Source organism: Nyctibius grandis, chromosome 1 (genome assembly GCF_013368605.1).
Source record: "Nyctibius grandis isolate bNycGra1 chromosome 1, bNycGra1.pri, whole genome shotgun sequence".
NCBI lineage: Eukaryota > Metazoa > Chordata > Aves > Nyctibiiformes > Nyctibiidae > Nyctibius > Nyctibius grandis.
The window spans coordinates 57,204,726-57,226,396 of record NC_090658.1 but is presented as its reverse complement, the minus strand read 5'-3'; the positions used below and the strand labels follow the sequence as shown (position 1 = coordinate 57,226,396).

The 21,671-nt window shown below is 42.8% G+C and overlaps 1 protein-coding gene across 2 annotated transcripts in view; it reads left to right on the top strand.

Moving 5' to 3' along the window:
* Positions 1-5,516: 5,516 nt before the first annotated feature.
* The window catches only part of WTAP (WT1 associated protein), a 29,281-nt gene continuing 13,126 nt past the window's right edge, over positions 5,517-21,671 (top strand). For both annotated transcript variants that reach the window (XR_011048539.1, XM_068405083.1), the window contains exons 1-5: positions 5,517-5,752; positions 9,674-9,711; positions 9,805-9,860; positions 18,298-18,356; positions 20,137-20,264. Coding sequence is in view for 1 of the 2 variants with exons in the window: in XM_068405083.1 (XP_068261184.1) it covers positions 9,682-9,711; positions 9,805-9,860; positions 18,298-18,356; positions 20,137-20,264 (273 nt within the window). In the remaining variant the exon portion in view is untranslated. The remainder of the gene's footprint in view (positions 5,753-9,673; positions 9,712-9,804; positions 9,861-18,297; positions 18,357-20,136; positions 20,265-21,671) is intronic.

Genomic DNA, 21,671 nt, shown 5'->3' with positions numbered 1-21,671 from the left:
GCGGGGCGGTGGGAAACGTGTGGAGACGCGCGCCCGCGGCTCCGCAGCGCCCCCCCGCGGCCGCCACCGGGGCCGCCGCCGCCTCCCGCCACACCGGGGCGTGTGGGGGGAGGGCAGGGGACAGCCAGCATCCCTCTCAGCTGAGACGCGTCCTAGCGTGTGCCTTGTTCCAGCTGGCTGCCATCTCACACCAGGGGGGGGGAAAGGAAACCCAGAACTGGGCAGGTAAAACCCATTACAAGCCTTCCAGTTAATGAATAGTTAAGTTAATGAACGATCTTTCAGAATCACAGAATCGTCTTGGTTGGAAAGCACCTTTAAGATCATCGAATCCAACCGTTAACCTAACACTGCCAAGTCCACCACTAAACAAAATCCCTAAATCATGTCCCTAAGCACCACATCTACACCTTTTAAATACCTCCTGGGATGGTGACTCCACCACTTCCCTGGGCAACCTGTTCCAATGCTTGACAACCCTTTCGGTGAAGAAATTTTTCCTGATATCCAATCTAAACCTCCCCTGGCACAACTTGAGGCCATTTCCTCTTGTCCTATCACTTCTTACCTGGGAGAAGAGACCAACACCCACCTCGCTACAACCACCTTTCAGGTACTTGTAGAGATCGATAAGGTCTCCCCTGAGCCTCCTTTTCTCCAGGCTAAACAAACCCAGTTCCCTCAGACGTTCCTCATAAGGCTTGTTCTCCAGACCCTTCACCAGCTTCCTTGCCCTTCTTTGGACTCACTCCAGCACCTCAATGTCTGTCTTGTAGTGAGGGGCCCAAAACTGAACACAGTATTCGAGGTGCGGCCTCACCAGTGCTGAGTACAGGGGGACAATCATTTCCCTAGTCCTGCTGGCCACACTATTTCTGATACAAGTCAGGATGCTGTTGGCCTTCTTGGTCACCTGAGCACACTGCTGGCTCATATTCAGCTGGCCATCGATCAACACCCCCAGGTCCTTTTCCACCAGGCAACTTTCCAGCCACTCTTCCCCAAGCCTGTAGAGGTGCATGGGGTTGTTGTGTCCCAAGTGCAGGACCCAACACTTAGCCTTGTTGAACCTCATACATTTGGCCTCGGCCCATTAGTCCAGCCTGTCAAGATCCCTCTGCAGGGCCTTCCTACCCTCAAGCAGACCAACACTCCCACCCAACTTGGTGTCATCTGCAAACTTACTGAGGGTGCACTCGATCCCCTCGCCCAGATCATTGATAAAGATGTTAAAGAGAACTGGCACCAACACTGAGCCCTGGGGAACACCACTTGTGACCGGCTGCCAACTGGATTTAGCTCTACTCACCACAACTCTTTCGGCCTGGCCATCCAGCTGGTTCTTTACCCACCGAAGTGTATGCCCATCCAAGCCATGAGCAGCCAGTTTCTCCAGGAGAATGCTGTGGGAAACGGTGTCAAAGGCTTTACTAAAGTCCAGGTACACAACATCCACAGCCTTTCCCTCATCCAGTAAGCGGGTCATCTTGTCATAGAAGGAGATCAGGTTAGTCAAGCAGGACCTGCCTTTCGTAAACCCATGCTGACTGGGCCTGATCACCTGGTTATCCTGTATGTGCCCCATGATAGCACTCAAGACGATCTGCTCCATAATCTTCCCTGGCACCGAGGTCAGGCTGACAGGCCTATAGTTTCCCGGATCCTCCTTCTGGCCCTTCTTGTAGATGGGCATCACATTCGCTAATTTCTAGCCCCCTGGAACCTCCCCAGTTAGCCAGGACTGTGGATAAATGATGGAAAGTGGCTTGGTGAGCACTTCCACCAGCTCTCTCAGTACCCTTGGGTGGATCCCATCCGGCTCCATAGACTTATGCGTGTCTAAGTGGCATAGCAGGTCTCTAACCATTTCCCTGTGGATTATGGGGACTTCACTCTGCTCCCTGTCCCTGTCCTCCAACTCACGAGGCTGGGTACCCAGAGAACAACTCGCCTTACTACTAAAGACTGAGGAAAAGAAGGCATTAAGCACGTCAGCCTTTTCCTCATCCTTTGTCACCATGTTACCTCCCGCATCCAGTAAAGGATGGAGATTCTCTTTGGCTCTCCTCTTGTGGCTAATGTATTTGTAGAAACATTTTTTATTGCCTTTTACAGTAGTGGCCAGATTAAGTTCTACCCGGGCTTTGGCCCTTCTAATTCTTTCCCTGCAGAGCCTCACAACATCCTTGTAGTCCTCCAGAATTGCCTGCCCCTTCTTCCAAAGCTCATAAACTCTCCTTTTTTCCTGAGCCAAAGCTCTCTGTTCAGCCAGGCCACTCGTCTTCCCAGCTGGCTTGTCTTCCTGCATATGGGGACAGCCTGCTCCTGCGCCTTTAAGATTTCTGTCTTGAAGAGTGTCCAGCCTTCCTGGACTCCTTTGCCCTTCAGGACTGCCTCCCAAGGGACTCTGTCAACCAGGCTCCTAAACAGGCCAAAGTCTGCCCTCTGGAAGTCCAAGGTGGCAGTTCTGCTGACCCCCTTCCTTACTTCTCCAAGAATCGAAAACTTTACCATTTCATGACCACTATGCCCAAGACAGCCTCCAACCATCACATTACCCACAAGTCCTTCCCTGTTCACAAACAACAGGTCCAGCGGGGCACCTTCCCTAGTTGGCTCACTCACCAGCTGTGTAAGGAAGTTATCTCCCACACACTCCAGAAACCTCCGAGACTGTTTCCTCTCCGCTGTATTGTATGTCCAGCAGACATCCGGTAAGTTAAAGTCCCCCACGAGAACAAGGGCAACTGATGGTGTGACTTCTCCCAGCTACTTATAGAATATTTCATCTACCTCTTCATCCTGACTGGGTGGTCTATAGCAGACTCCCACCACAATATCTGCCGTGTTGGCCTTCCGCCTGATCCTTACCCATAAACACTCCACCCTACCTTCAACATCCTCAAGTTCTAGACAATCAAAACACTCCCTAACACACAGGGCCACCCCACCGCCTCTCTTACCTTGCCTATCCCTTCTGAAGAGGAACTTAAAATTGGATGAGACAATACGAACAGATTTAAAACAAACAAACAAACAAAAGAGAACCATTTCCATTAGCATCCCCTGAGCAGGCCCTGGACACCAGGCGGGTGGGCAGGGGTGCAGGAGCGCAGGGGATGCACGCTAATGCCGAAATGCCGGCCTCGTCAGGATGTTCTGCCTCTTTTTTAACCAACTTTTCCATCAAAGCCAAACGTAGAAGAGAGGGAGTCTGCAACAATTTTGCCATACGGTTCAGATGACCTCTTAAACAGATACAAACACAATACACTTAATGAAAGTGCAGCGGTCATTTTCACCTTAAACAGATTTATTTCTTGCGTTAATTATGGCAAGCTGTCCTGCCCACACATTCATAATCTAGTTCCTATTTCATCTTATCATTATAGAGAAGAACAAATATATGAATTTTGTTTTTTCCTTGCTGCTTGGGCAGATTGTTACATGTCCTCTCATCTGAGGACAAACAGCGCTGCTGGGGGTTACGCTTGCACCTATTAGTTGAAAAGCAAATTTACTCCTGTTATCACGCTGTAAACACAACCCAATGCAGGTGTCAACATGTTCATTCCAGGAGCACCAAAGAGTCCCAGGTTAGTTCTCATTGCATTAGGTGATGTGCAAACAGAATAAAAGACTGTTTCAGTTAAACATCCTCTTCCCAAAAGTATCAAAGGACCAGTTAACAATTTGCTGCTCTTATTTTCTCAAACAAAAATTCAAGCGTAGGATGATAATACACGTGTTAATTTGAAGGGACAGAAGAAAGGCAGGCCAGGATACAAAGCTCTGCAGACTGATTCCACTTATCTCTAGACGTCTCTGGCTGGCTGCCTCTTGCTCAGCTAGCATGTTTCCCACAAATGTAATCTACGCTTGTAATGATAAATTTAAAATAACTAAGTGCTGACAAGGGGTAAAAAATGCAGGAATATTTTCTACATGCTCCTGGACACAAACAACAGGCACTGGTGGAAGGTTTAAGGTCCCGCACCTTACGGTCTATCTGAGCTAGAACTTCATCTGTACTATTAAAAAGACAGAAGGGAGGCCTGGTTTCTGAACATAACAAAGAATAGCTAAACTCCAAGCAAATATTGGGAAATCTTGTGTTTAAATCGCCACTGATATACAGAAAAGGTTAGGTAATTTATACACAGCATAGAAATACATAGAACAGAAACAACCTTAAGTACAGCTCTGCATCCTTTTTATATGGAAGAAGATTCAATTTCTTGTCCTACAAAACTGAGGATCTTGAGCACTGATCCTTGAGGATCATGATTTTTGTCCGGTTTTGGGTAACCGTGTCACATCACTTGAGGTATGGCACGGGTTTCAAAATGTTTCAAGTTCTCACTGAAAATCTGTGTTTATTTTTATATACACACACAGAGATGTGTTCCTACAGAGATGTAGGAACATATACATTGGAATCTGTTCTGTAGCAAATACATTCTTTCTACTACCCGTAAGACAGTGAAGAGAGCACATTCCTAGAGCATCTTCCACAGCCACGTAGCAAGTGACCACCAGTTACAGCTGCACAACCCAGCTGACAGACTAATTTAGCCTACAGGAGCTTTATGACTGGGCTGGCAAGAGGGGAACCTATTTACTTGTCCTAATAGCATTGCTTGAGAAATGATGGTAATAAATAAGAAACGTAAATTTGATTTTAAAGTAGTAGCTCACTGCTAGGCTGCAATTAAGGGCAAAGAGTATGGTTTATCTTTCCCGAACACTGAAGTTTAATTTCTCTGGAAGCAGCTGGAATTTAACTCCCTTTTCTCGCACCGTCAATTGAGGACACTGACTTGCACCGATACCGCTGAGCTCGGTTTAACCGAGTGAAAACGATCACTCCCCGACCTGGCAGGCGGGCAGGACGCCCCAGCAGTCTCGCTGGGCAGCCCGGCGCCCATCTCGCACGTTACTAACTGCTACACGCAGTTTCCCTTTCCAAAGATGCCATCTTCTTTCCCGTCAGCCTTCCGAGCAGGCTCTCCCAGGCGGCCCCCCGGGGCTCCTCCGCCGCCGCCACTCCCCAGCAGCCGGTTTCAGGCCCGAGGCCGCAGCAGGGTGCCTGCCCGCCCCAGCTCGCGTTCTCAGCTGTTCGCACAGCGCCCGTATCCTTCCGCCCGCCCTGGGATGCCCCGCGGCTCGCTGCGCGCTCCCCTCCCCGCCCCGCCCCTCTGTCCATTTAACTGACAGGCTTTAAATCAGCGTTCAGGGAACGCCAGGAAGCCGTCGCACCGGCAGGGCACGGGCACCCCGGCACCGTCCCCCGGCGGGGCACGCAGGCGAGGGGCGAGCTCCCCAGAGCAGCCCCGCAAGCGGGACGGTCCGAGCCGCCCGCCGCCCGGCTCCTCACACCATGTCGTGCCATGCCGCCCCACTGCGGCGGCTGCCACCGCCCCGCCGTGGCTGCGCGCGCAAGCCTCCGCCCCTGCCGGGGGGGGCGGCCCGTGGGCGGGGCGGCCGGGCGCTCATTTCCTCCTTGGGCGCCATTTTGTAGCGCAGAGAATCCGCAAATAAAGAGCGGGCGGGAGCGGCGCGCGTGAGGGAGCTCGGGCGGGGGGACGTGGCGGCGACCCCGGCTCCGGAGCGGCGGTCCCGGTAGAGCCGGTTGCGGGTGCAGAGGTGGCGGCAGGCGTGAGCGGTGGTGGTGTTTCACCCTCGATGTGACGGGTGCGGCCCAGGCAACTAGTGCGCTCGGAGAGCGAGGCCTCCGCACGGCGGGCGGGAGGTGAGTGGCCGCGCGAGCGCTCCTCCCCGCCGCGCCCTCGCCCCCCTCTTTCTTTGGCACCGCCGTCTTCCCCCTCGTGGGAGGTGGCGGGGCCCGCGGAAGGGACCAGGCACCGCGCGGTCCAGGGGCGCCAAACCCCGGCGGCGGCTGCAGCCCTCACCTCGAGCAGGGGGAGGAGCGGAAGCAGTTAGAGCCATTTTGTGCGAGGCCCCGAGCCCGGCCTGGCTGCTCGGCTGGGATCCTCCTCCCCCAGCTTTCGGCACCCGCCACGCCCGGGCACGGTCGCCGCCGCCCCCCCCCCCGAGCGCGGGAGACGCGTTTCTCGCATCTCTTGTTGGAGACGAGCGAGGGCGGCCCGGCCCGGCGGGGCGGGCAGGGCCTCGGCTTGGAGAGGGGAGGCGGCGGGGGTCTGTCAAAGGCCTGCGGCGAGCCAGCGGCCTGCAGCTGCGCCTGGCCCGCAGCCGGCGGGGTCTCCGCGCAGGAGGCGGGGCTGCGCGGCGGGGCCTCGCCGTCGGGCGGGGGGGGCGGGGCGGGACCCGGCCTCAGACAGTGGTTGCTGAGGAAAGCGTGAAGTCTGCCCAGTCAGAGTTATTTTGAAGCTTTTTTCCACCTTTCGGGAGCCTGGAGCCTATGCCGGGATTTTCCCCACGGAACTCTTTTCCATATCGTTAAAATAACTGGCAGTTAGTTCAGGTGTAACTAGTAAAGCAGCATACCTTATGTTATTTACTTACTTTGTTTATTAGGGTTTTTTAATCCTTAAATCCCATGCCTTCTAAACATTGTAGTAAAAGGTGTACAGACTACAGGAGTTCCCAAAGTTAAAATGCACTTTCCCCATTTCAGTTCTCTTCATATTTAAATTGACATAAAACCCTAAAGCTTGATGAGATTACATAAAAATTCGTTCAGTGCCCATGACAATGTTATTTTAAGTATGGAGTGTGGTTTTATATTGCTCGTTGCCAGGAGCAGATATGCAGAAGGAGTGGCATGTAGCAGCCATCGTTTCCCCAAAATCATGAAAGTGCTTAGTTAGGATAGAACAGTTAAGCTGTTCATCATATAAATCACAAAATATAATCGTGTTAATTCCAGTCAGTTATACAGGAATGTTGTTTTCATTGATTCTTTTTATTGTAGAAAATAGTACTTCATCATGCTTTTGCAAAATATTTCTGATGTGCGTAGGAGAGAGATCGCCTCCTCTTTTAGAGAAGAGCCAAGTGATGAGAAGCACCTCTTGCTGCACAGTACTTGAAAAGTTACTGTATTAAATTCAAAGAATGAACATTTAATTTGTAATTTTATTGTCTGTAGCATACAAATTCCTCTTAATGAACAGAAAGCTAGGGCAAATCACTGTGGCAACTGATGTAGTCAGCCTGATACTCTTAATGTTTCTGAAAAACACTGAGCAAAATGGTAGAAATATATAGCAGTAATTTCTAAGCTTTTGGTAAGTTAATGTAGGTGCCAAAAAAGCTGTTGCATGGGAGTAGTGAGGTGAAATTCACAAATACAGAAAGAGCACTGGTGTTAATCTTTACATGTGATCAACCCAGCTTTTCCAAAATAACCTGTAGAATGTTTTTAGCTAGTGTGGTTTTTTTTTAGTGTACAGTTCTGTCACTACAAGTGCTGATAGGTGGCAGTAAGATATTAACTTCTGTAATGCAGTGGCCTGTAACCTCCCTCTGTCTTCAGCACTTTCCTGCTCTTGTCTGAAGGCAAGAGATGGCTTTGTAAATGGTGATATAATGGGCTTAGCGTAGAGGTTAGAGTAGCCAGGTCTGATGCTGCTGTAGAGAACTGGGTGCTGGAACCTTGTGTTGAGGTCTAGAGGTATGAGGTAGACTACTCTTAGATGGAGCATCAGCCTTAGATTTTTCAGTCATGATTGTGGCAGCAATCAAGTGTTTATAATTGTATGCTGCTGCAGGGTATGTGAGCCAAATCTTTGGGGAAACTCACCTTTTTTGGTATTTGTATGCTTCTGGTACTTTTCTGAGGAATACACAAATAATGACTTGGCATCATCTGGACACAATTTAATCAGTGTTAGCTGTAGTTCTGTGGGACATCTGAAAAGCATGTTTCTCTCTGTCAAGGATGTAAATCTTGCTGAGATCTTCAAGACTGCTTCCAAACACTGAAGGAGTTAAAAGATTCTAAAAATCTTTAGGAAAATTATAGTGGGAGAGGTAGGCAACCTAAATACAGGGGTCATGAGCATTCCCCCTGTGATCTCAAGTTACTCTGTGCTATTTTGGATGACTGAGTTGGGCACCGGCAGTTTGTATCGATAGCCTGTTATGCTTGAATATATTTAAGGTATGTTTTTAGTAAAACAGTGTCAAATAAGGAGCTACATCCAGAAGTTAAAGCAAAGTGCTTGAGTAACTTCTGGTGTGTGAGAGGGAAGGGGGTGGGGGGGACTTCTTAGGCTAGGGAAGCGCTTAAGTGCCTGTGTGTTACTAAGAGTAGGAATAGGAAGCTGCCATTCATCAGTGAGATACTTCTACTGAATGTTTTTGGAAACCTTCCCTGGGTTCTAATGTGAGTTTTTATTTTATGAAAGACTTAGAGGTTGTTTCATCTGTGCAATGTGCTTGGTATGGGACAAACAAAACAAAAATTTGTTGTTTTTTTAAGGGGGTTGCGTGTTTTAGTTTGGTGTGTGGTGGTGTTTTTTTTTGGTTTTGGTTTTTGGTTTTTGTTTTTTTTTTTTTTTAACCAGGGCCTTGTTTGATAGTGTTGTGTATTTGTCAATGGTTAGTGTAGGTTGAAGAGGCTCTGCTTCATTTGGCATGTATTTGTTTATCTTATTGACAATTTTGGGATTCATTTGTCTTGGGATTTGGAAAAGTTAAATTAGTTCGTTGGATGGTGTTGTGAAAATACCTAGGGTAGTCTGTAAAAGTCTTTTTGAGAAGATAAAATCTTTTTTTAACTACTTAAGAGCATTGTTTTTGTGAAGCTGTGTTCACAACCAAGGAGTTGATACATCCTTTTCCTGGTGTATGTGCATTGCAGCAGCTTTACAAGCTTGTCAAATGTTAATATTATGTGCAACTTTTCTGTTGGAAACCATATTGCAAAGATGCATGCCTCTAGCAAGCATTGTTACGTGTATCCTTATGAACTTTGCGGACTCAGTTTTTTGATATAATCATAGGTGTAGAAAATATTATGTATTATTCTTTTGAGGTAGGGAAGCATGTCCTGTAACTCAAGGAAGTGTGAATATTTAACCTAGCACAATGCAATCTCAGTGTGCTACATACACAAAAGAGGAATTGAATTTGATGGTGTATCCAAGCCGTTTATTTGGCATCTTTTCCTAAAAATACTCACAAGAGGCTTAAAACAAATGCTTAATACTTCCTGTTTATCAGACTCTTAAAAGTTAAGAGAGTAAGTAGTTGGAAGAGCATGTTATTTTGACATAACCCAAACATTAGTCCTAATGTTCACAGATTATTTACTTTCATTCCAAAGAGATACTGTAGTAGTAGTATAAATTGCTTTCCTCAGACCCTGATTATCCTCTGCCTTGTAGAATACTGTGTTAAATAGATGCAGGCACATACGAAATGTCAGTTTGATCTAAACAAAACTGGAGAAAGTTGGGTGGTTTTGCGTAGTTAAATAGGAATTGATTACTGACAGGCTTTTTAGATACCTAAAGGAAGTTTTGGTTAACTTTTAGAAAAAAATGCATCTATTGACTTGTATATAGATTACAGCAGCAAACTTGTCATAGTGTTGTTTGTACTCTACATTGTGTGGAACCAATATTTCACTAGTCTAATATTGCAAATAAAAAATTAAGGCTAGAAGTACAAGTTTCTGACTTTTTCAGTATTTCATGTACATTAGTAACTATACTAAATAAAACTTTTCTTTCTCTTCCTGCAGAGTTCATAATGACGAATGAAGAACCTCTCCCAAAGAAGGTACGTTTAAAAATACTTGTGTCCCCTGGCCTCTTCCCCCCGCCAGGTAATCATGACAGCTTGATAAGTTGTGCTTTTCCTTTTGCTCCATAGGTTCGCCTTAGTGAAGCAGATTTTAAGGTTTTACCTAGAGACGAGCTTATCTTAAGGTAAAGTAAAAAGCAGTTTTTCCATCTCAACATTTTAGTGAACTTTTAATGGAAGATGTGTGACCTCCCTCTTCCACTGTTTTTAACATCCTTGTTCTGAAAAACTATTTTATCCTTTTCATGATGCATCTCTTTTGTAAATTTCTCATCTTGTCTCAAGTATTTTTATATATAGTTTAGAGAGAACACTTTTTCCAAAAAGACAAAATCCTGAACAATATTTTGTAGGAGTTTTTTTCTTGTAACTTTAGGAGATAGAGTTGCTTACATTCCTTGCTAGCGAGTTGTTTTTAAACATCAAAAAAATGTCAGCTCCTTACTCCTACAATGAGTTTTAGGTTTTCTTAGTCCACGCAGTTGTCTTCTCAGCATGTTCAGGTGTTAACAGTAAAATGTTAAAATGAATTTTTCATCGCCTAAAACTTGCATGAAGAGAAGCCTGGCCATCTTTTTCACCTTTTAGAAAGCTAAGCGTCACCATGGAAAAAATAATAGGCGATTCGGTCATGCAGACTGCCTGCTTAAAGAAACTGACCTAAGCTACTTGTCTCTGTATACCTGAATTTCCTGATTTGTAAACAAGGAGCTAACTGAACTAGGCATCTGTGGGTCATCTGTTTATGTGCTGGAGTAGTTCGTGTGTGCATTTTGGTAGACTTTAGTTTTTTGTCTTTTTGTACACTGTAAGTTATTAGCGTTATTAGGGTCTCTCAAGTATTGCTATTTCATAGAACAAAGACTAAACTGTGTAGAAACATGAGGATACAACTGCAACACTTAATGTATGTGATCAGCTGCTCTCTCTTCTGAGCAAGCTATCCTGCCAGCTACTTCTGGGGTGACAGTTCTTTCCAGGGGAGTCAATGTAGTCTGGCTCCATATGTTTAAAACTGGTTTCTGGCTTCCTCTGAGTATCTGTTCTTTTGGGTAGTAAAGGATAATGTATTTAAGCAGTAGGAAAAAATGCTTCTTTGATGTTAAGTGGTTTAGGCCTTGTGAACCTTTTTGTTATAGTTCCCATACTCAGTATTATCCCTTGGAATAGCGAACTCCTAAGTCTGTAAAGTTATGCCTTTACTTCCAGCTATAAAATTCCTGTCAAAGTATCAAAGCATAGATTTTGTGCTACTTGTTTTCTGATTGATAGTGTGAAAACAAAAAAAGGCTTCCAGCTGTAATCAGTTTCTGTAATTTGCAATGATTAGTTGCTACTGTAGAAGAGATCCATTTCCAGCATGTATTCAAGTGAGAATGTGATGGAATACATCCAAGGAGGAAAAGTACGTCAGAAGCTAAAGTGCGTTCATGAAGAGACAGGAGGGATTTTGCTAATGACAGCTATGTTGCTATCAAATCTTCTTTTTACTACAGACAAAGCAACTTCTGCTCTTAAAAAGGCCACTTAATTGATTTAAGGAGAGTAACTGTCTGTTATACCCAGAAGTGGAAACTTAAATGCTGTTTTGGCCATGTCCATTTTAGTTGTTTGCATTAAGCAGTCCTATGAACACTGTTGTTTATTCTTTGAATGGTGTACATGTTTAATGGATTTACATTAAGTTCACCTTTAATTGTGATTTCAGGTGAGGGTAGCTATTACTACACTAACTGCTGGCTTTGTAAGTTGGAATGAAATTTAACACTATTATATGTATACCATATTTTAAGCAAACACATCTCTACTACTTTCAGACATAGAAAATCATGCCTGCTTTTGGATTGTCTTAAGATTCGGAGTGCATTTGTTTTGGTCCATGCTTTGGTGAGGCAAATGCTCTATAAGATATGGACATGTGTCATCTGCTTTTGGTCTTCTAGGTAGTCTAGGTACAGCATCATCATTGCTGTACAATTGCAATGGTAAAATACATATGTAGAAAATACTAATTCTTTTTTGTCAGTTCCTGTGCTATGAATTCCAATTTCACTGTTCTTTTCCATGAGGTACGTAGTTTAGGTTTGCTCATTTTAACTTCTGTTGACTAAACATGAGAAGGATCAACAAGAAGCCTTTCAGTCCAGCCTTTTGGGAATTTCTGCGTGTCTCATTACTTGTTGCTGTGGAGTCTTCTCCTCCATCTTTCCCCTCCCCTCTTTAATGCAGTAGCTACTTAGCTTGACTCTGTAGGAGCTTCTGTGAAGAAAGAAGAGCCAGGAACATGGTAACAAAGCACTCTCTAGATCATAGCTAAAAATCTGATCAGTATTGCCCTGATTGTTTAGCCTAGTGGTTGGTCTGTAAAACACTGAAGCACCCTGATTTACACAAGCAGTTCTGAGGAAATAACAGTGCTTTTACTGAACTTCAATCAACATGGACTTTTAGCCAGTCACTTTTGGAATGGCTTAGGTGCAATGCTGTGTGTACCCTACCTCCTAAGTGCTTACCATTTATTCTTCGAAAAAGTGAACCCCAAAGCTCAGCATAAGAAGTGGGTACTCGAAAAGAATAGTGGTATTTATAGAGGTATTTTGAAGCCACGGAATCTTAAAGTCTGCTTAGTTTTAGAGAATGAAGGGAATTAACTAACCTACATCATGCTGCTCAATTACCTTTCAGTTCTTGTGAGACTGTAAGTGACCCCTTGAATGTACATCAGATTCAGGACTATCTTCCTAGTTCTGTGTACAGCTCTGTCTCTGTTCTTTAGTGCATTTCCAAGTAGCACTTTAGTGAAGGTCTTCAAATTGTCACTGTTTAGCCATCAGATTACTGTCATGAACTACTGAACAGATCAAGAAGCCAATATTGAGTGAAAACCAAACTGACCGAAGAAAAAAGCTGACTTTTAGCTTTTGTCTTTTTTCCCCACTCAAGTTCACTGATGAGCTGCCTGAGTCCCCTACAGATGTACCAGGAGGGGCAATATGTGGCAGGGAGGTCAATGCAACTCTCACATTTGCTTAAACCAATGCATCTCTTTGATTACATGTGTGAAGAGAGCTATCTTTTTCTTGGATCTTCAGAAGAAAGGCTTCAGACTTAAGGTCTGGCCAGCAAGTTCCTATAAATCACTGGTTTATTTAAAGAAGCTTTTGCAAGTATGTGCAAGTTCTTAAATAGTTTAACCGAAACGTGGATTTTTATGTCACTGTAAGTGTTGATTTTACCTATGTCTGTTAAAAAAAAGTTTAAAATAATGCAGGTATTATGTGTACATGAAACCTGGTAGAAGGGATAGATCATCTTCAAGTAAGGGAAAAAGGTTTCCCAGAGGTGAATGCTTTCCTCCTGTGGTTGAAGATGTGCTAGTAGCAATCTTCAAATTTTAATTCTGACATAAGGCGGGGAAAGAAAAATATTTCTGTTTGTATCACTACTGATTTTTTTGAACATGTTTCTTTTACTGAACTGTAGCATGTATTTAGGGGCAAAAATCTTTTCACTGGAGAGTCTGTAAAGTGAGCTACCTGAAAAATGTTTGAAGTATGTAATTTTTAGGAATGCTATTTATATGGAAACACTCATAATTTATCAGAGATCTGTAATGTGTTCTGATGTATTGTGGGGAAGCTGCATGTTTTTATGTAGAAGATTACAGTATATAGGGGTACAGTTTGCATTAAAGTTTCTAACTGCATCCCAAAAAAAGACCTACTCTGTGGCATATGGTGACATTCATGAGTTGACTTTTTCTGTTTCCTGATAGCAGTAGGGCCTAATGGAGGCTTCTGGTCATACTTGCTTTTTTGCCTTTTTTATGTGTGTTTTTTTGAGGGTGTTGTGTTTTGGTTTTTTTTTTTTTGTTAACTTGCAGTTCTGAACACTTGGACTGTACTGGAGTTTTGTTTGGTGGCTGGGAATTCTAGGTGATACTACATCCACTGCTAGATGAGTGTCAGTTTCTGCTGTCTCGTTTTAACATGGCATGGCTGAGATTCCATCACTGAGCAAAGGCATCATTACAACATTCCACAAACTTGCTGTCCTTGTTAACCTCTTTCAAGCTCTGTGTGAAGACTTAGCATGAGATTCATGTAATGAGAATGCAGGCTCACCTCAGCCTTGCATGTCAGCAGCTGGGAGTCTGTATTACTGAAAAAAATGTAGAAGCAAAACTGTTTTGTGTAGAGATTCAGTTGTACAATGTAAGACTAAAGTCGTGCATCTGGAAATACTGGCCTTTTTTTGTTCAGGTAAAAACAGATTTTCTGTGAGAATTGTTCATTTAGAGAATGGTGTTACAGACTCAAACACTGTTCATGTAGTCATTTGAGACCTAGAAATAGTTTTACACCTGTCCTGTTTGATTGTAGTATCATCTGGTCTCCTCTACCAGTGTAGACATAATAAACAGATAAGAGTTAACAATGTTCAGAGTTGGAGCACTAAAAATATTTTCAATGACCTTCAGCATCTGCTGTTTTTTTAAAACACTTTATTCTGTCATAGTTCCATATTTTCCTTTTTATTTTCTCTTGTGTAACTTCAGAAGCTACAACTTTGTAACTTCAGCTTTTCGAAGATCAGAATTCCACTTTGTTAATGACTTGTGCTACTACTGTAAACAAGGGAAAAGATGAGAGTGAAATAAGCTGGAAAAGACAGTATTTAGGAGAATAGATTATTAAAGGCACTGAACAAGAAAAGTTACTACAAGGGGAGGCTTAAGAACTTAGAAGTTATAAAAGGTGCTGTCACGGTTTAAAACCTTAAGTTGGTTAATAGACACTTAAGTGAAAACTACATTATCAAGGCCATCACAAGACTGTTTTTAAAATAACTAAAACTAGTCAAAGTGTGTGTGTGTATATATATATATATATAAAAAAGGAAATCTTTGTTTTTCTTCCTTTAACTGGATTTCATGAATGTTCTTGAGAAACTGTCTTGTTGATATATTTGGTAAATATTTTGACATGTCAGTCCTCAGGATTACTGAGATCACTACAAAAATATATACACATCACATGAAGAATCACAACTGCAGTTTTGTTTGAAAGGGAATCAGTCCCCTTTCAGTAAGGGCCTACCAATATATTTGCTTATTTTCCTGAGCCAAAGTTATAAGAATGGTCTGCTTCATTAATGTGAACGTTTTTAAACTTCAATTCTTTCACTTTTTGTTTTGATGCTTTTAGTCTACTTGATTGTCTGTTTTAATGATTTTTTTTTTTTAAAATCTAGTTGCATGAAAATTGCCTGCTTCTGATTTTTGTCTCTTCAGTTGCTAGCTTTCTGGTTTGCCTGAAGTGAGGTGAAAACCAGCTCAATTGCTAGAAGGGAAAGTTGTTTCTGAGATCATCTGTGGTTATAGCAAAATTGAGACAGTGCACGTGTGTGAAAGTAAAGCTACTGTGGTAGAAAAAGTTCAAGTTTTAAAACTGATGGCTTGGTTGTTGAAGAGTTCTCTTTGGCTACGTCAGTATGGTGATCACAAGTTTATTCTGTACAATTTCATAAACTTGCTTGAAGATCACAGAATCACAGAATGTTAGGGATTGGAAGGGACCTCGAAAGATCATCTAGTCCAATCCCCCTGCTGGGGCAGGATTGCCTAGACCATATCACACAGGAACGCGTCCAGGCGGGTTTTGAATGTCTCCAGAGAAGGAGACTCCACAACCTCTCTGGGCAGCCTGTTCCAGTGTTCGGTCACCCTCACCGTAAAGAAGTTTTTCCTCATATTTATGTGGAACCTTCTGTGTTCCAGCTTGCACCCATTGCCCCTTGTGCTGTGAAGGGATGTCACTGAGAAGAGCCTGGCTCCATCCTCATGACACTTGCCCTTTACATATTTAGAAACATTAATGAGGTCACCCCTCAGTCTCCTCTTCTCTAAGCTAAAGAGACCCAGCTCCCTCAGCCTCTCCTCATAAGGAAGATGTTCCACCCCCTTAATCATCTTCGTGGCTCTGCGCTGGACTCTTCTCTAGCAGTTCCCTGTCCTTCTTGAACTGAGGGGCCCAGAACTGGACACAATATTCCAGATGTGGCCTCACCAGGGCAGAGTAGAGGGGGAGGAGAACCTCTCTTGACCTACTAACCACACCCCTTCTAATACACCCCAGGATGCCATTGGCCTTCTTGGCCACAAGGGCACACTGCTGGCTCATGGTCATCCTGCTCTCCAGTAGGACCCCCAGGTCCCTTTCCCCTACGCTGCTCTCCAACAGGTCTGTCCCCACCTTGTACTGGTACATGGGGTTGTTCTTGCCCAGATGCAGGACTCTACACTTGCCCTTGTTATATTTCATTAAATTTCTCCCCGCCCAACTCTCCAGCCTGTCCAGGTCTCTCTGAATGGCAGCACAGGCTTTTGGCGCGTCAGCCACTCCTCCCAGTTTTGTGTCATCAGCGAACTTGCTGACAGTGCACTCTATTCCCTCATCCAAGTCATTAATGAATATATTGAATATTACTGGTCCCAGTACTGACCCTTGAGGGACTCCACTAGATACAGGCCTCCAGCTGGACTCTGTCCCATTGACCACCACTCTCTGGCTTCTTTCCTTCAGCCAGTTCACAATCCACCTCACTACCCGATCATCCAGACCACACTTCCTCAGTTTAGCTGCGAGGATGCTGTGGGAGACCGTGTCAAACGCTTTACTGAAATCGAGATAGACCACATCCACAGCTTTACCATCATCTATCCACCGGGTTATGTCCTCATAAAAGATGAACTACAACAGTCTTCACTGGGTTTTTGATAAAATATTATGTCTGAAGAGTCGTGTTTCTAGAAGAGTTGGCAGGCACGTGGCTTGAAAAATCCATGACATGGGCTGTTGCCCTCTGGGTTTTCTTTTCCAGGAATTCAGTTCTTGCTTAAATACTAGCAGCTTTTGGGTGGTGACTTAGAGGTATTATCTCTGACGTTCTTGCTGACCACAGGCTATGTGTGGGTCGTCCCCCTGCCTTTGGTGGTTACTTAACTTGTGTTTCAGGTCTTCATTTCACTTGCTTTTTGTATAGCTCCTATTATTGGGCAGGGGGTGGGGTGTCATGATTTTGACAGAATTACTGTTTTCAGGCTGTGAGATGTAACTTAGAAGTGAAGTAATCCTGCAGCTGTATTTAAAGATCAACTCTTTCATTTTGTGTAATTCTTTCATGTAAAAATTAAGTTCGTTCTTTCTTTCTGGGTTTGCTATTTAGCAGACTGTTTCAGTTTTACTTTTGGGGGATGGAAATCTCCTGAACTAGCATAGAATTATTAGTGGTCAAACAGTGAAACTTCTGTTTCTAACACACTTGTCTTTTTAGAGCAGAAAGATAACTTTAAGGGTTAAGTGGGAATACAGCTGCTCTCTTCTGCAGAGCTTAAGATAGTTAACTCATGCTGATTTCATGTGCAGCTGAAGAGATGCAAAATTTTGTTGCTGCTAGAAGGAAGAGATCTTGTGCTTACTTTTGCTTTTCCCAGTGTTGTGATCTCACTTGCTGTTACAGATCTGATGCTTTTTAGACCCTTTAACGACCTGTTTGAATTCATTAAATGGTCAAAAATGATGTAGAGTTAGGTTTTATAGTTTTGATTGAGATAGCGGTGTTGTAGATTAGAGAATCAAAAAAAGAACAGTTATGATGAGTCTGGCATAAAATAGGTGTCAGGGAGAAAAGGTAGTTGGGAGGAGGGACCAGAAACCTTCCCCTTCTGTAGTGGTAAGCTATTAGATGAATTTGTTTCATTCTGTGGAATCGTACCGTCACGAGGAAGACACATAGGAGCAAAGTACTACTTTAAAAACAAACAGAAAACCCCCAAAACACCATCCTGTGAACTTTGTTGGGAAGGCGTGTCACGCTAAGCTTTACTGCAGACTCTATTTGCTACTGGTTTGATGGTTTGTATCAAATGCAACACTGGTTTTAAGTGTGAGGTTTTCTGACTGTGGATGAATCGCTTAAATAACATGCCTTCAAACCAAGACAAGCAGAAGTGTATTACAATACACTAGAACAGGCAGTCTAGGTTAAGTAGCTATACCAGCTCATTCAAACCAAGACCATACTCTGATCATATTCATCAACAAGAAGCCAGTCAGAAAACCTCACACTTAAAACCAGTGTTGTTCACTTGGTAACAGACTTAATGTTGTCTGTGTGATGGTTGCTGTTACAAAATTCAGTTTGAATTGTTCTGCTTTGAGAATGAGGTATATCTTAGGTACTTTGCTCAGGTAACTAAGTAATTAAGTGTTTTACCCCAGTGTTTGTCCAAAATATTACAGTAAGTTTTAAGATGACAATTTATGCGTTGTTACGCACAGCTACCTTTTTATCCTTTTGAGATGCAAAGTGAATTTAACTATTTCTGTGATTAAACCCCTTTTTTAAAACTGGAATTGTCTTTTATGCAATTGTGTAATTCCTTCGTGACATTTTTTTGATTATGGTATGAATGTATACTCTGAAAGTCTAGGAATCAGATGCCTTGATTTAATAAACTGAGCCTCAGAAAATTCTTTTTTCTCTTTGTCTCTGCAATAGGTGGAAACAGTATGAAGCATACGTGCAAGCTCTGGAGGGCAAGTACACAGACCTTAATTGTAAGTTAGCCAAGTTTCAAAATGGTACGAGTTACCGGAGTGTTTCTATAAAGCTGAGTGTTCAAGTAATGTCTGTGCTTCCTAACACTGCTAGAAATAAGAGATAATAATCTATGTCAGTTTTGTCAGGAAAAAAAGTCCCTGTTTTTCTCTAGTGTAAGTTTTTAGCCTTTCACAACTTTCTCAGCCACTTATTTTTCTTTGCAGATTTTACAGAGCATCTAAAAAGTCTGTTTTGCATCTGTAGGACCACCTGTACCCAGACTGCTAGGGGAAAAAAACCCTCAAAACATAACCCCCCAAATAGGTGTATTTTTAGGACTTTTCCATTAGAAGGGAAATGTTATCCTCTACCAAAATACTCCATGAATGTTTGTGCCTTCAGTACTCTCATAGGGTTGTAAACCACAGGGGAGGGGGAATAGTTTGTAGAGGTTAAGGTCTAAAATGAGTCCCCAAGTAATGTTTGATCTGATTAGGCAAATTAACTATTTCATTGTCATTCTTATGTGGTCTTTAAAACTTGGTCTGTACTTCAGTCTTTCAAAAGAGAATATGGGAAAAACATCCTACTCTCAAATGGAAAAAGCTGGTTACGTTCTGGAAGTGACTAAATTGCCAATGCTAAGTCACTTTTAAAAATTGTATTGGCAGCTAGGTGGGCTCTTTCCTGTTTTCCGCTCACCTTTTCAGTCTACATACTTAAAAGACTTGGTACCACTGAGTTTGAAGGGTATTTTTCTGTCAGTCCAAATGGATGTCCTCTCTCTTTTCTCTGCTACATCCCTCTTCTGCTGCCACTCCATAATGTTTGTATTTTGGAGAGACTAAAATATAGCAAATGTAAGCAGTTGATTTCCTTCTCAAACTGTCCGAACAGATAAATAATAAGTTGTTTTAACATTCCCAGTTCCTCAATTTTGGAAACTCTAATACAGGCTGTAGAATGAGTATTATTGAATTATCTGCAAAGAATTATTTAGAAATAATTGTCCTGAAGCAGTTTGTGATGTTCTTGGTTTACATTTACAGCCAATCATTCTCAAGGAATTGACAAAAATAAAAATCTTAATTATTCCAACTTTCCATCCTTTTATACGTGACAAGTAGCAGAGTGAATGTATAATGTTTATATCGGGCTGCTTGCATGTGTTCCTGTTTGAGTAATTTGGAAATGTGCTGTGCTGCCTTCTCTGATATTTCATATATAAACTTTCATAAATGTTCAAGGATCAGAAGAATTCTAATTGTGACTCAACTGCCGTTTCTGAAGTTGTCGAATGTCTTACTGTTTGTTCATGGAGTGTTGAGATCAGTTTGAGGATTGACCACAAATGGCACGGTTTTACAGACGGTGGATCATTTTTTGCCAGAGCGTAGACTTCTCTCTGCCACCCTGGCCTCAACATTTCTTACAGATACCAGGGCAGTTCCAACTTCCCACATTTCAGACTGGAAGTAGTAATAGTAGTTGGTTAAGCAAGCAATTTAGAAGTTATTTCCTATATAGACATGGAAACATTTTCAAAAGTTTAGTAAGTCTTCGGAAGGATCAGAAAGATGTATTTAAAACCAACTGTTGTCAAGTTTTTCTAACACTTAATAATATTTTTATTTTTCTTATTTGTGCTTATTATAGTTATGCTTTTTATACTCCTGCTTATTTATGACTCTTTTGCTGTTTGTGAGTTTGGTTTTTAGTTTCTTTTAGCTGTCTTTGAAAACTCTTCATGAGAGGATGGTATAAAATGTGCTTTTTGTGTGTTATTACTTGTATTAGCTAATGATGTGACGGGATTGAGAGAATCCGAAGAGAAGTTGAAACAGCAACAGCAAGAGTCTGCCCGAAGAGAAAATATTCTGGTGATGAGGCTGGCAACTAAGGAACAGGAGATGCAAGAGTGTACTGTAAGTATTTAGAGAGGATAAGTGTTTTCAGACTGTTACAGGAATATCAGCTTTTGAGCCAGTACTCATGTGCTCTGTAGCATCACATTTTCTGTCCTTAAAGAAATGGCAGGGCACTTAAACTTTGACTGAATTAGTAAAGATCACTTAAAATTTGCTTTTTTAATATTGGCTATTTCAGTTGATTTGCAGCAGCAATTGTGCTTGGAAGGACTTTTGTTTCAGAATCAAGCTAATTCTTGCATGAGCCGTGCTTGCTTACTTCTAGCGTTTATCAACTGTGCATATTTACCAAAAATGTTACTTCTGGCTATCATTGGATGCAGGAACAAATTGAAACGTAAGGATAAGATTAAGTTTACTGGGTTTCATTTAGGAGATTGTAGGCTGATACTTACATTGGATTTGGATAACAAGGTATTTGTAAGCTTCCACATCCATTTGGCTAAGTAGGGCAAAGAGCTACTGACTCTCTGAGAGGAAGTTCTTTTGAAATTTGGCAGATCTGCTTCTTGGGGTTTATAATATTGTACTGAATACCTTTTTTGTTGTTGTTTCTGTTTCTTTTTCTTATATTTCTGTGGGTTTTCTGTGACTTTTTCTTCTGTGTTTCGTTTTGGTTTCTTGAAACTGTCTTCTACCACTTTTGGACTTTTGATCTTTTTTGGATTACATTCTTAACATAATTTTCACCTGCTGCTTTAATTTGGCAGTTCCTGAGAGAAGATTGTAAAAAGCTTCGTATTGCTAGTTTCTCTAATATACTCCTGAGAGCTTCTCTTATGAAAAATACAAGCTCTGTGCAAAACTAATAACTAATATTGTAGCTTTTCTCTGTTATTTTCTTTTAGCCTTCCTGTCTTTTTTCCTGTAAGTTTTCAGAACTGTCAGGTATGGTAGTGTGACACTTAACTCTGTACACATTATTTTCACCACTCTTAAGACCATAAGATGGCTTTAGTTTGTAGTAAGCACTGGTATGAAGAGAAGAAAAGGGGGGGTAAAACTTGCTTTGCAGTGGCAAAAAATGAATCAGAATCACTGAGGTTGGAAGGGACTTGCCATTTGTCTAGTCCAACCTGCCTGCTCAGAGCAGGGTCAGTTGCACCAGGTTACTAAGGACTGTGCGCAGTCGAGTTTCGAGCATCTCCTAGAACGGAGGCTTCAAAACTTCTCTGGGTGACCTGTGTCAGTGTTCGACCACTGTCATAGCAAAAAAAACGTTTTCTTATGTTGAAGTGGAATTTCCTGTGTTTCAATTTGTGCCCATTGCCTTCTGTGCTTTCAGTGGGCACCACTGAGAAGAGCCTGGCTCTGCCTCTTTACTCTCCCCATCAGATGTTTATGCACGTTGATAAGATCCCCCTGAGCCTTCCTTCTCCAGGCTGAATAGCCCCTAGTGCTCTC